We start from the raw sequence: 11,890 nt of genomic DNA, 5'->3' as shown, positions 1-11,890 counted from the left end.
CGGCCCGGCTCCAGAACCAGAGCAGGAAGTGGGGTCACCTTCATGCCTCAGGAGGCGATCGGGGGTCGATGCCGCTGTCTTCTCCTCCATCCAACCAAAATATCTCCAGCTGCTGGAAAACCAACACCGCCTCCCAGAACCCGGGCCGGGTTTCAGCTGGACGGCAGAAAGTTCTGCTGGCTGCCGCTCAGCATCAGAACCGTTTGGACTTTTGGCTTTATTTTGAAACCTTTAACAAAATTGTTTGTGTAACATGAACCGATTTTAAAGCCTCCATTATTCTTCAAAACATCAGGTCACTTCATTCAGGTCTCCCTCTGGATATTCAGCTCTGAACTTTGACTAGGCCATTGCAACATACTGATACATATTTTTTCATTATTCCGTGGTTCATTTTCTGTGTTTGGGCTCGTTCTCCAGTTGTCGATGCAGAATACTTTGGTCTGTGGAGGAGTTCAGCTGTTTTCTCACCCAATAGTCCGGTCGACCCGGTTCTACTGGAACCAGAACATCTGCTCCACCTCCAGCTGCTGTGGCTCTGAGTCAGACCAACCTGTTCCCCTCCTGGCCTGTGGGGGCGCTGCACCAAGAACCACTGAAGGAAACGACAAAAACCTCTGAAGACACTGAGAGCAACTTCCTTCTTCACCAGCTGGAAACAAGATGGAGGATTTTAGCGGTTGGAGGATTTCTCTTTAGGCTAAAGACCAGGAGCCATTTCTGCTGCTAGCGCTAGGCTAACAGGTTAGCTTTGGTTGGATTTACCCAGAATGCAATGTGCTGCAGTTGGAGGATTTCTCTTTAGGCTAAAGACCAGGAGCCATTTCTGCTGCTAGCGCTAGGCTAACATGTTAGCTTTGGTTGGATTTACCCAGAATGCCCTGCTCTGTAGTCCACTTCCTGCTTTTGGAGCGGTCTCTGGTCCGCTTAGCGTTCACATCTCAAACCGAACCGGATGTTCCAGACAAACGGACTGGAGTTGAATTACGGCGATGATCAGGGCTGGTGGGAGTTTGACTCGGCTCCATGTGGCTGCAAACGAAGCCCGACGTCAGTTGGAGGAGTTTGTTTTGCTCAAACATCTGTGCTGGATTCTCATCTGAGCAGATTTACTCCTGAACTTCATTCAGGTCAGATTCATCTTTGCAGCCTGGAATATGAAGCTGCCATGCAGAAAGAGAAGGTTTCTTCTTCAGTTATATTTCAGTCCCATCTAATCGTCCCTTCATGAACCTTTAGCCTGTTAACTGGAACCTAAGGAGATATTTATCAGTGGATTGCTGAGTTTTTGTGTAAATCTACCACAGCGCCCTCTCCTGGAGAAATCTGAGGTTAAATGAGGACAAAACGAGCGTAAGCAGAGAAAACGTGTGGATAAAATCAGGAGTAAAAACAAGAAATAAGAACCAGAAAAAAACTAAAATAAAGCAAGGAATAAATCAGGTTAAAATCAGCATGAAGTGAGATAAAAATCAGTGTTAAAAAGGAAAATAAAACCAGGAAGTAAGTCAGAACCAGAAGCCTCTCCTCCTTCCTGTCTGAACACCTGTTTGCTCCAGAGATGCACAGACTCAAGAAAAAGTCCATTTACTAAAAGAACAACACAGTCTGAGCCGTAATGAAACAAAACTGTACAAAAAAATATAATTTAAGACAAAACCTTCTTTGTCCTTAAAGTCTGTCTGTCCAGAACTCCTCTGGTTGCACTTTTAGCTTCACCTGATTCACATTCAGTAAAAAACGATCAGTCCTGTTTTGTTGTGCATTTATTGATCGGTTAATAGAGGAACTGCCCCGTCGTCTGTGAATCCCTGTGGATGGAAACAGTTTTCCTGTCAGGTTCAACGTATTTCAGGTTTAAACGGATCCAGCTGAGTCTTAAATAAACCACTGAGTCGCTTTTTCATTCCAGATCCCAGATTTCTGGGTCTTACAGCTGCAGGTTTAGTGATCTGATGAGTGCGGAGTAAATCTGTAGAACCTGCAGATGCATGTTTTCCTGCGCTGCAGCCGTTTCCAGTGTGACCTTCCCCTGGGCTGCAGCTGCTGCAGCAGCTGCTGCTGCAGCCACGAACTGAGTCAGAGCGCAGCTGACATGTTCAGACACACTCACCTCTCCTTCAGTCAGGATTCACCTAGACCTGCTGAGAGAGGCCGGACCGGGCCGGGCGGATCGGACCGGACTGGACCGGATCGGACCAGACTGGACTGGGCTGTACCGGGCCGGACCGGACCAGACTGGACCAGACTGGACCGTACTGTGTCTAACCTGCAGCTCTGAGCCGGCCCGCTGCAGGGCTGATGGAGGTTCTGCTGAGGTTCTTTGTAGAACAGCAGCTGAATGGATCTCAGAGCAGAAAACCTTTGAATCACCATCTGTCCTGCTAAAAGCATAAATTAATTCTCCTTTTAAGGGTTTGATGTTTGAATCTGACTGGAAAATAAAACTTTTATCTCCTCGTTATAAAAAACCAAGATCTTTGGTTCTGAGAGAGAAAATGAGAAGAGGTTTGGTGGTTTTGTGCTCCTTGGATAAAGTGAAGGTAAAGATAGTGAAGCTGGATTATTGGCTTATTCCAGTCTGAGCTGGGATTTCCCAGGACGGTTCGGTCCGTCCTGAAACGGACTTATTCTGTTGCCTTTGCCATCCATCTGGACCAGAACCCTTAAATACTCTGTTCTCCATGGAGGTCCAAACAAAGACCAGCCTGGGAATCAGCATGTTTTTATCATGTCTTGCTGTTTAACCGCCTGATTACATAAAACTGAATCCAACAGAAAAACAGTTTAAAACACATTTTTAACCAAACTGTTGAAAAGCTCTGCAGCTGTTTTTACATCTATTTTATGTCGAGTTTTAAAATACTGTTTGGTTTTGAAAAGCTCATATAGACAGCAGGTGGAAAAACAGGAATCACCATGGCAACTGGTGATTTACATTTCCTGGTATTAGATTTTCAAAATAAAGCCAACAGGTACTAAAATAAAACTAACTGGTCTAACAGAAGGAAATGTTTCTTTTTTTTTGCTCCATATTTGTGTATCATTTTAAATTTTGAAGGTGTAAAATGTTAACTTTGAATAGTTTTAACAAACGTTTTTGGCTTCTAATTGTATGTTTTCATTAAATTTAGTTAAATCTGGTTGCTTTGTGGGTCTGGACCAACAGGCTGAGGCGTTTTGCTCCTCATGTTTCTCATTTCTTCTGTTTGCTTTCTGTCACTTTCAGTCGTGGAGGATCCTGCTGTTCGGAGCGCTCAACCTGCTGTGCACCGGCTGTCTGCTGATGTGGTGCAGCTCCACCAACAGCATGGGTGAGCACAGCGACCCGCACAGACCCAAACCGAGTCAAACCGAGTCACACAGACCCGCACRGMCSCAMACCGASYCAMACCGAGTCACMCAGACCCGCACAGACCCACACAGACCCGCACAGACCCAAACCGAGTCAAACCGACCCACACAGACCCAAACCGAGTCACACAGACCCACACTGATCCACACAGACCCACACAGACCCGCACAGACCCAAACCGAGTCAAACCGACCCACACAGACCCAAACCGAGTCAAATCGAGTCACACAGACCCACACCGACCCACACAGACAGACCCACACCGACCCACACAGACCCACACAGACCCATACTGACCCACACAGACCCACACAGACCCACACCGACCCACACCGACCCACACAGACCCACACCGACCCACACTGACCCACACAGACCCACACCGACCCACACTGACCCACACAGACCCACACTGACCCACACAGACCCACACTGACCCACACAGACCCAAACCGAGTCACACAGACCCACACAGACCCACACTGACCCACACAGACCCACACCGACCCACACTGACCCACACAGACCCAAACCGAGTCACACAGACCCACACTGATCCACACTGATCCACACTGATCCACTGTACAGCGACCAGCAGACAGACGCAGGCCGTCTGACATACCGGCTCTGACAGAATCGTCCTCTTTGAGACGTTAACCGGTGCAGAAACCTGTCCACACACAGTAAACACAGATTGACAGCCTCACATCTAGATGTGTGTGTGTGTGTGTGTGTGTGTGTGTGTGTGTGTGTGTGTGTGTGTGTGTGTGTGTGTGTGCGCGTGCAGCTGTAAACACACACTGTGAACGGGTCTCGGGGAGGTCTGTGTGCGGCGGCGCCCGGTCCGATCCCTCTGCCTCTCAGCGGGGAAACGCTGCTGCTGTTCTGGTCGGTTCAGTGAGACGAGGCAGCAGCTCTTTTTACCTTTGATCCGTCACATCGATGGAGAACAGGAAGAACATCAGAACAAACGGGTTCACACGTCTGTCGCGCTTCGGTTCCCTCCCCAGTTTAGTCTTGCAGAAAGTATTCACACCTGTTGAACTATTTCATGTCTTACTGGGATATAAAACAGTTCATCTTAAATTAGAGCTGGAAGGTGAACAGTAAATGTTATTTAAACAACTTTTACATCATAATTCTGCTTCAGACGAATCCGGACGATAAATCTGGACATAATCGATGTCTGAAAATGATGATGAAGCGATGAAAGCAGTGAACGCATCACATCCCAACCAACCGACCACTCCTGGCCCAACATTCAAAAAGAACCGGGTCAGAACCGGCTCAGAAGCTGCAGCCAATGCTCCACTAAAGGCCGTTGCTGTTAGCAGTTAGCTTCCTGTTTATCAGCTTCCTGCTGACCATGCTGCTGCTCTCAGCATCTTTAAAACTCATCCAGAGACGGCGGCCATCTTTACCGCTGCGGCGGCCATATTTACCGCTGTGGCGGCCATCTTTACCGCTGCGGCGGCCATCTTTACCGCTGCGGCGGCCATCTTTACCGCTGTGGCGGCCATCTTTACCTGGTGGCCATTTTTACCACTCTGGTGGCCATCTTTACCGCTGTGGCAGCCATCTTTACCGCTGCGGCGGCCATCTTTATCGAGACGGCGGCCATTTTTGCTGCTGCGGCGGCCATCTTTACCGCTGTGGCGGCCATCTTTACAGCTGCGGCGGCCATCTTTACCGCTGCGGCGGCCATCTTTACCGCTGTGGCGGCCATTTTTACCGCTGTGGCGGCCATCTTTACCGCTGCGGCGGCCATCTTTACCGCTGTAAACGGAGCGCTGCTGGGTAACAGCTTCGTTCTTCTTCTGCCATGCGGGTCACCTTAGGGGCGTAAGCCGTTCACTCAGAAGTCTGACTGCGTTCGCATTCAGTCGCAGGAACGACTGTGCAAAAGATCTGAACTGAGCGCGAAGATCTGCTGAGTGAAGGTGAACTCTCCGTGCCTGCAGGGGGCGCTGCAACTCCTTTGTTCCAGTGTTTGTCTCCAAAGCTGTTCATTGATAGTTTTTCAGTCGTGTTTAATTCTGCAGCCAAAGCAGCTGATCAATAATTATCTTGGCTTCAAGTTTCAAAGTGTCTGAAAATTCCCCTGAACATTTTTTTCTGCCTCCTCCGAGATGAAAAACACGACAGTTATGAAGTGAAAGCAGTGAGAAGTGTTGTGTTGGTGGTGAGGTGTGTTTGTGTGCATCAGAGGGTGACTGAGCTGTAAACATGCGGCTCTCGCTGCTGCCTGTCTGAGAGCAGCGCCCTGCTGCAGCCAGACGGCGTGTTTGTGCTCGGCCACCAACCCGAGACCCGCTCAGGGACCGCGCCGCTCTGGAAAAACGCTGCCATGAAGAGAACAGCAGGCCACCCGATCCCTGCACAAAGCAAATGCTGCAGAAAAACACGCAGACAGACGCTGGCGGGCGGCGTCGGGTGTCGCGCTCGCAGGAAGTGGAGAACCGGGGATCGAACGGCTGGGAGAAGGAGACACCGCTGTCGATACTCAGGATGGATGAGACGCTTCAGGAGGCTGCTGATCTACCTGTGTTACCTACACACACCTACACACACACACACACACACACACACACACACACGCCTCTGATGAAGCTTTTAACTGTTTAGATAACCGAACTGTTTAATTTCAGTTTAAATCTATTTATTTCCTCCTCATTGTTTATGAAACTGGAAACTCAGATTTTCCAGATGATCAGTGAACGCAACAGACGATACTCTGATTCTTCACTGCTCCTAGTTTTATTAGACTTAGATTAAATATGATGAAAATACCCTAAAAATATAATTATACTTATGGAACAGAGGGTGAAGCTAACAAAAGTTCAGTTGTTGTTATTATTGTTATTATTATTATTGGTCCTGTCAGAACACAGAAGGTTTTCTGTTTTACCTGTTTTGGTTTTTACTCATTTTTCCGGTTTATTGTCTGACTGCAGTTTCTGCTGAATGATTCCAGTTTTTTATAATTTTACAAAAATTATGAAAAATACTTCCATATTCAAGCAGGGGTTTGGGTGACAGGAGCTTCAAAGGTTCAGATTAACACCTGAACATGAGATCATAACGATAAATCAGTCCTGCTGACAGAAACTGAAACAGTGGAGCCATTTTGTAGTTTTCTTCTTCTTCTACTTTCTTCTAAATTAGTTGTAGAGTTTGTTCTTCCTGGTTTCTGGGACTGAGGTTCAGATGTTTGGACTCATTTAAAGCTTTGATTAGTTTGACCTGAACAGACCAGAGGATGACGTCAGAACCGGTCCAACTCAGAACCGGCACAGAAACTCAAGGTTTCCTACAGTTGACCTGGAATTATCTCCGGATTGGGAATGTTTCCATTCAGACATGAGATATGTGGAGATATGGTGAAAAAATTGGCTTTTCCTGAACTGGTCTGTTGGGTCAATCAATCAGTGAACTGATTTCTGACAATCTATGATTTTGTTCTCTTGTTGTTTATAGTTGGAAGCTTTTTTTACAGTTGGAATGTGAATTACGAGACGTTTCCTGCAGCTCACCACCTCGTCTTGATTCTTTCTTTGAAATGAGGGCAGGCCTTTCCAGATGGGGCTAAACGAGTCTTCAGCCAAATGAAATGCACATCTGGTAGAATTAGCTCTATGTCTAATTTCACAGTTATTAGTCGGTTCAGAAATCTTTTCTAGTAATTTGCTGCAGTTTGTTGTTCTTTCCTCGATGCATGCGGGTCTGTTGGGAGCGTCGGAACGCGCTCGTCCAGCGCCTCCAGTGAATTTCCGCCTGTAGTTTAAATGAAGCAGAAGTCCGTCCCCACAGAGAGACACACATTCGCCGGGTTTTCTCTCTTTCACACTCACACTAACGTCCTCTCTGACCTCCCCTTTGCAAGTCTAATGCCATGCTCCAGAGCAACTGCTCCTCTGACGCGCTCAGAGCGCCGTGCATGCAGCCCTGCTTACATAGAAACACACACTCTTTGGCCTCATTAGCCCATGACTAACGGCTTAACAGACGCTCTGCAAACCGAGTACACTTGATGCATCCTTTACGGGACGGGGGAGGTTGGCTCGGCGGACCACGGAGGCTGTCGAAAGAGATAATCGGAGCGCTGCTTATCCGTACTCACTGTTCCTAATGTCATTTCCCTTCTGTGTTTGTTACTTAAGAAGCCCAGCAGCAGCAACAGATTGGAGTTTCCACCCCTCTCAGTGACGGTGGGTGGAACCGACAGTGTTTACACAGGTTTTCTAAGCAGATTTATGAAGCGAAGCAGAGATTCACACACTGACACAGTTTCTCATGACTTGACAGTTCAGCTCTCAGAGCAGTTGACCTTCACACTTCCTTCTCACAGTCGTGATGCAAACAGTGGTTCTGAAAGGTCCAGGTGTCAGTCTAGGGTTCGTTCACACCAGTCATGTTCAGTCTGCTTTATTCCAACTTCAGTCCGTTGGTACAGAAAGTCCAGATCGTTTGGGGAGGAGTGAACTCTGGCGCGGTTCAGTGAGAACGAGAACCACAGCTGCTGGAAATAATAAATGTTGCAACTTTGGTGCCCAATCAGATGACGTCCACTGGGCTGTCAGGTGGGAAACGCCTTCAGGAGCTGATTGAAAAAGTGGCAGGACCATCTGAGCTTCATCAACCTGCCACACACATGAAGGAAATGTTTGGAGGACATTTGTTCTGGTTCTTCAGAAATCCATTCACCTGCATAGAAGAATTTTTTAGGATTCCCAAGGCAGACTTTTGGAAATCTGGAGGGTTTCGGAGTAGAGGGGCTGCAATGAAGCGTCTTCTGTCCGAGGAAACCTGAACTCCTGCCAGGACAGCAGAATCCGTCCAGAAGGATTTCTTCACTCTGTTGTTTCCTGCTTCTGGTTGTTTTGGATACCTGAAGAAGCAAAAGCTGTGAAGATGCTAATCCATGAATCCGGGTGCTTCTGATCCGAGAGGCTTTGCCTCAGTGCTACCCAAGAACGGATAAAGAGTTGGATCAAAACCCAACAGGAACATCGTTCAGCTGTCCAGGGACCGTTTGGTGATCATCTGAGAAATCAAATGTGCAACACGTCACAAGACTCAAAGGAAACAACTGGGTTAAATATCAGATCTTGGACGGTTGGGACTCTCCACAGGTCTGAAGCCCACTGATCACCTGTGGTCACTTCTCTGGAGAAACAGAACCGACCGGATCTCCTCTGAGCACTGAGAAGATGAGGATGAAGCATCGTCAGTCCGAACCTGGACCAGAATCAGGAAGGCATTATTCAGAAGATACAGAGGAGATCCTGGTCACATGGCTGCGAGAACAAGCCCACATCATCACCCTTCTCCTCCGTGCTCAACAGCTGCTACGTTGTGCTTGGTCTGGTCCAAACATGTATCTCTGGATTGCAGGCGGGTTTGGGTCCAGACACAGAGCAGGTGTCTGTAAAGGTTTGGTTTGAGGGAAATGAGGCTCCACTGTTCAGCTCATCACTGCAGATCAAACCTGATTTCTGCTCAGACTGAATGGACAAGCAGACGCTCCTGACCTCACGGGTTAACAGCAGGTTCTGGTTTAATCTTATTAAACAGAACCAACCATGACTTTGCACTCCTCTAGCAGCTTAGCTGAGCTTTGAACAGGTGTTGCCGCTGCGTGCTTCTTAAAGCTCTGGTTCTGTTTACGTCTTGTCGTTTAAGCGGAACGTTTCTGGCTCTGCTCCTGAAACACCATCTAATACTTTGTGCTTCATAAAAGAAGCCATGTTGGAGTCAATCCCCCACTCGGCGCTCCCCCCTCACCCCACTGACCTCCGGCTGGAAGACTAATGCTGTGATTGCAGCAACTGACGCGTACAAAGCCTCATATGTGCGCGTCATATGAGGCTTTGTGCGCATCGTATGACGCAAACAATGTGGGCTTGTTTTCCGTACCGTACCCTGGACCCATTAGCTTACGACTTCAGGCTTAGCATGTATGGAAATAAACACATACACAGGCACGCACACATATAGCAGTGCTGTCCCAGTATGCTCTATAGGAAGTGGTGAGACTGTTGAGCCGAGAAATGTTCAAGCTGTTTTTCATCCAGACCCTAAAGGAGCCACTAACTGGTACCACCTATAGAAATGTTTGCTTTTGGACCAAACTGGGTCTCATGTTGGTGTCATTAACCCAAATCTTTATATCCATCGAGATGATCATCGCTCCTCAGGATGGTTGGTCTGTATCCAGGTTCTGCACCAGTTGGGGGTGATGAGGATAATGTCTGCCATATTACTGGCATGTTGGCTGTTAATTCCTTAGGCCTGAAGTATAACAATCCTCCAAATCTCTCAGCTAAGCATAACTGAGCTAAAGTTTGTCTTGCAGTATATGGTGCTGTACTGAACCATGCTGACAGGTTTTCAGCTCATTGGAGTCTGGGAGCTGCTCGGACGACAACCTGACCAAAAGGTGTTTTTCCCTCTTTGCAAATGGGAATGCTGACGGGATTTACCGGCGATCCAGCATCTGGTAGAAAGAGAAGGCTCCACTTCATCAAGCTCCAGCTGTCGGCCAGTTGTTCTGACATTTGAGTCTACAGAGAGTTAACAGTCGGCTCAATGACTGCAAGGCATGCTGGTCCGGTAGCCACCAAACCACCAGCCTGCCACCACCATGCCTGAGAGCTGGTTGGCCTTCTTTACGCTGAAGCGCTGGTTGGCGTTCCCTGGTTGTGCTGAGTGTTACGGCTGAACATTTCCAGTTTGAGGCGTTTCGGGTGTTTGGTATCGCTGGTCTGTTGTCGACCCAATCGGCTCCAGATGAGAGAGGATCCACAGTACGGCTGAACCACAGGTTGGAATCGGCTGCATCATGTTTTCCTTGTGAACATGTCTGCTGAATATTTTTATGACATTGCAGTGCGTTCAGGTCTTTCTGTTATTTGGTGGCTGGTTCTGTGCTGACCTGGTTAATAAGGTCTAACTTGTTCATTGGATTTAGTTTTAGTTCGTTTGGACTTAGATGTAGCATATTCTTCACATGCTCCACTGAAACCCTAGAATCAGCCACATCGTGTTGACTTCATGCGAACTTCGTATCTCCCTGTTCCAAGTCGATCTTCATACAAGCTTTTCTACTAAAACACCTTTTCTTTTAAGTTGTTTGTGTGACAAGGAAACGTTCTCTGGCAGAGGCGGAAAACTGTGAGCGTAAAGGTAATGGGACCGAAAATGGACGGAGTTGGGTTTCGTTAAAGTTCTGCTCGTGTGTTCAGTGAAGCTGGATTTAAATTCAGCTGTGTGTGTATTTAGTTTGGCGGGTGAAACAGCTGATGCCTTTACTTTGTTAAAGCTGGAAACCGATCCGGTCATCCGCTGCACAATTTGATCCAAGAGGAGCCGCGCTCGCTCAGAAGGTTCTGTAGAATCATCACCAGATTGTGTTTCAGCAGCAGTGCAACAGCAGCGCTGCCTGACCAGCGTCAGGAAACACACATGGACACACGAGCCAACTTTTAATGGCGTAGACTCCCGGCTGCTGGCCCGCAGCATGATTCCTTCCTACGGACCGGTGCTGAGCAAAGGGACGGCCGTTATATTTCTTCCCACAGGATCAGCGTCCTGACTGAGGTGATGTTCTTTTACGGCCCGTCTTCGCTGTGGCTGTACACGTCTCCGTCTCTTTAATATTTCATCCGATCGGCTGTACGATTCCCTCTGAACGACGCTCCCGGTTTGAGTGTTTCTCAGAGAAACCAGGTCAAGTGTCTCTTCCACAGACGAATAAACACACCTCCTCCTCCTCCTCCTCCTCCTCCTCCTCTGCTCCCCCTTTGCTTTACATTTCTCCTCCCTGTCCTCTTTACTCGGAGCGTACCACCCAAGGATGATGTCTTCTTTGTGACAGTTCCTGTTAGAATAAAAGCCATGTTGTGGTTTCTTGGTGAGGACACGACTGTGAATTTTTATGTTAGTCATGTTTTGCATTGGAGCAATGTTTGTATGCATATCCATTAGTTTGTTTGTTTGTCATCGAGACACGGCTCAGTGCACACGGCTGATCTATGAGTGTGTGTATGTGGGTGTGTGTTGTCCTCGGGCCTTGAGTGTTCCTGTGTGTCAGAACACAGCTGGTGAAGCTTTCCTTCCCACGGGGCCCTTCGGTACACCCAACACACACTCACACTGTGTGTGTGCGCGATCAGCTCCTCTTACTCCCTGAACAGCCCCTGCATCTGCTTCTCGCTCGGTAGGACTGGATCTCCTGAAGAGGCTGATGATGTGTGTGCAGAGGAACACGTCTCCAAATAAGACGGACACAACTGTTCAGTTAAACAGATAAATAAACATCAACTCTTTACCTTTAAGAATCTTCATCTCCTCAAGAAGCTGGAAACCTGCAGATTAATATCTAGTTGAAGTTTTCTTGGCGGATTGGAGACAAACACATTGAGGCTGCATCCCCACCAGCTGTTTAGTTTGTTTTACTCCAACTCCAGTCCGTTTGGGCAGAAAGTCCGGTCTGTTTGCCCAGAAAGTCCGGTCCGTTTGGGCAGAAAGTCCGGT

The 11,890-nt window shown here is 47.9% G+C and overlaps 1 protein-coding gene across 1 annotated transcript in view; it reads left to right on the top strand.

Annotated features, from left to right (window-relative positions):
- slc30a6 (solute carrier family 30 member 6) overlaps nt 1-11,890 on the top strand; it is a 59,929-nt gene that overhangs the window by 5,895 nt on the left and 42,144 nt on the right. The window contains exon 4 of the mRNA XM_008430455.2: nt 3,230-3,314. Within this exon, the coding sequence (XP_008428677.1) occupies nt 3,230-3,314 (85 nt within the window). The remainder of the gene's footprint in view (nt 1-3,229; nt 3,315-11,890) is intronic.

This window comes from Poecilia reticulata, linkage group LG15 (assembly GCF_000633615.1).
Source record: "Poecilia reticulata strain Guanapo linkage group LG15, Guppy_female_1.0+MT, whole genome shotgun sequence".
Taxonomy (NCBI): domain Eukaryota; kingdom Metazoa; phylum Chordata; class Actinopteri; order Cyprinodontiformes; family Poeciliidae; genus Poecilia; species Poecilia reticulata.
Note: the sequence above shows the minus strand (reverse complement) of the source record. Positions and strands in the feature narration are given on the sequence as shown.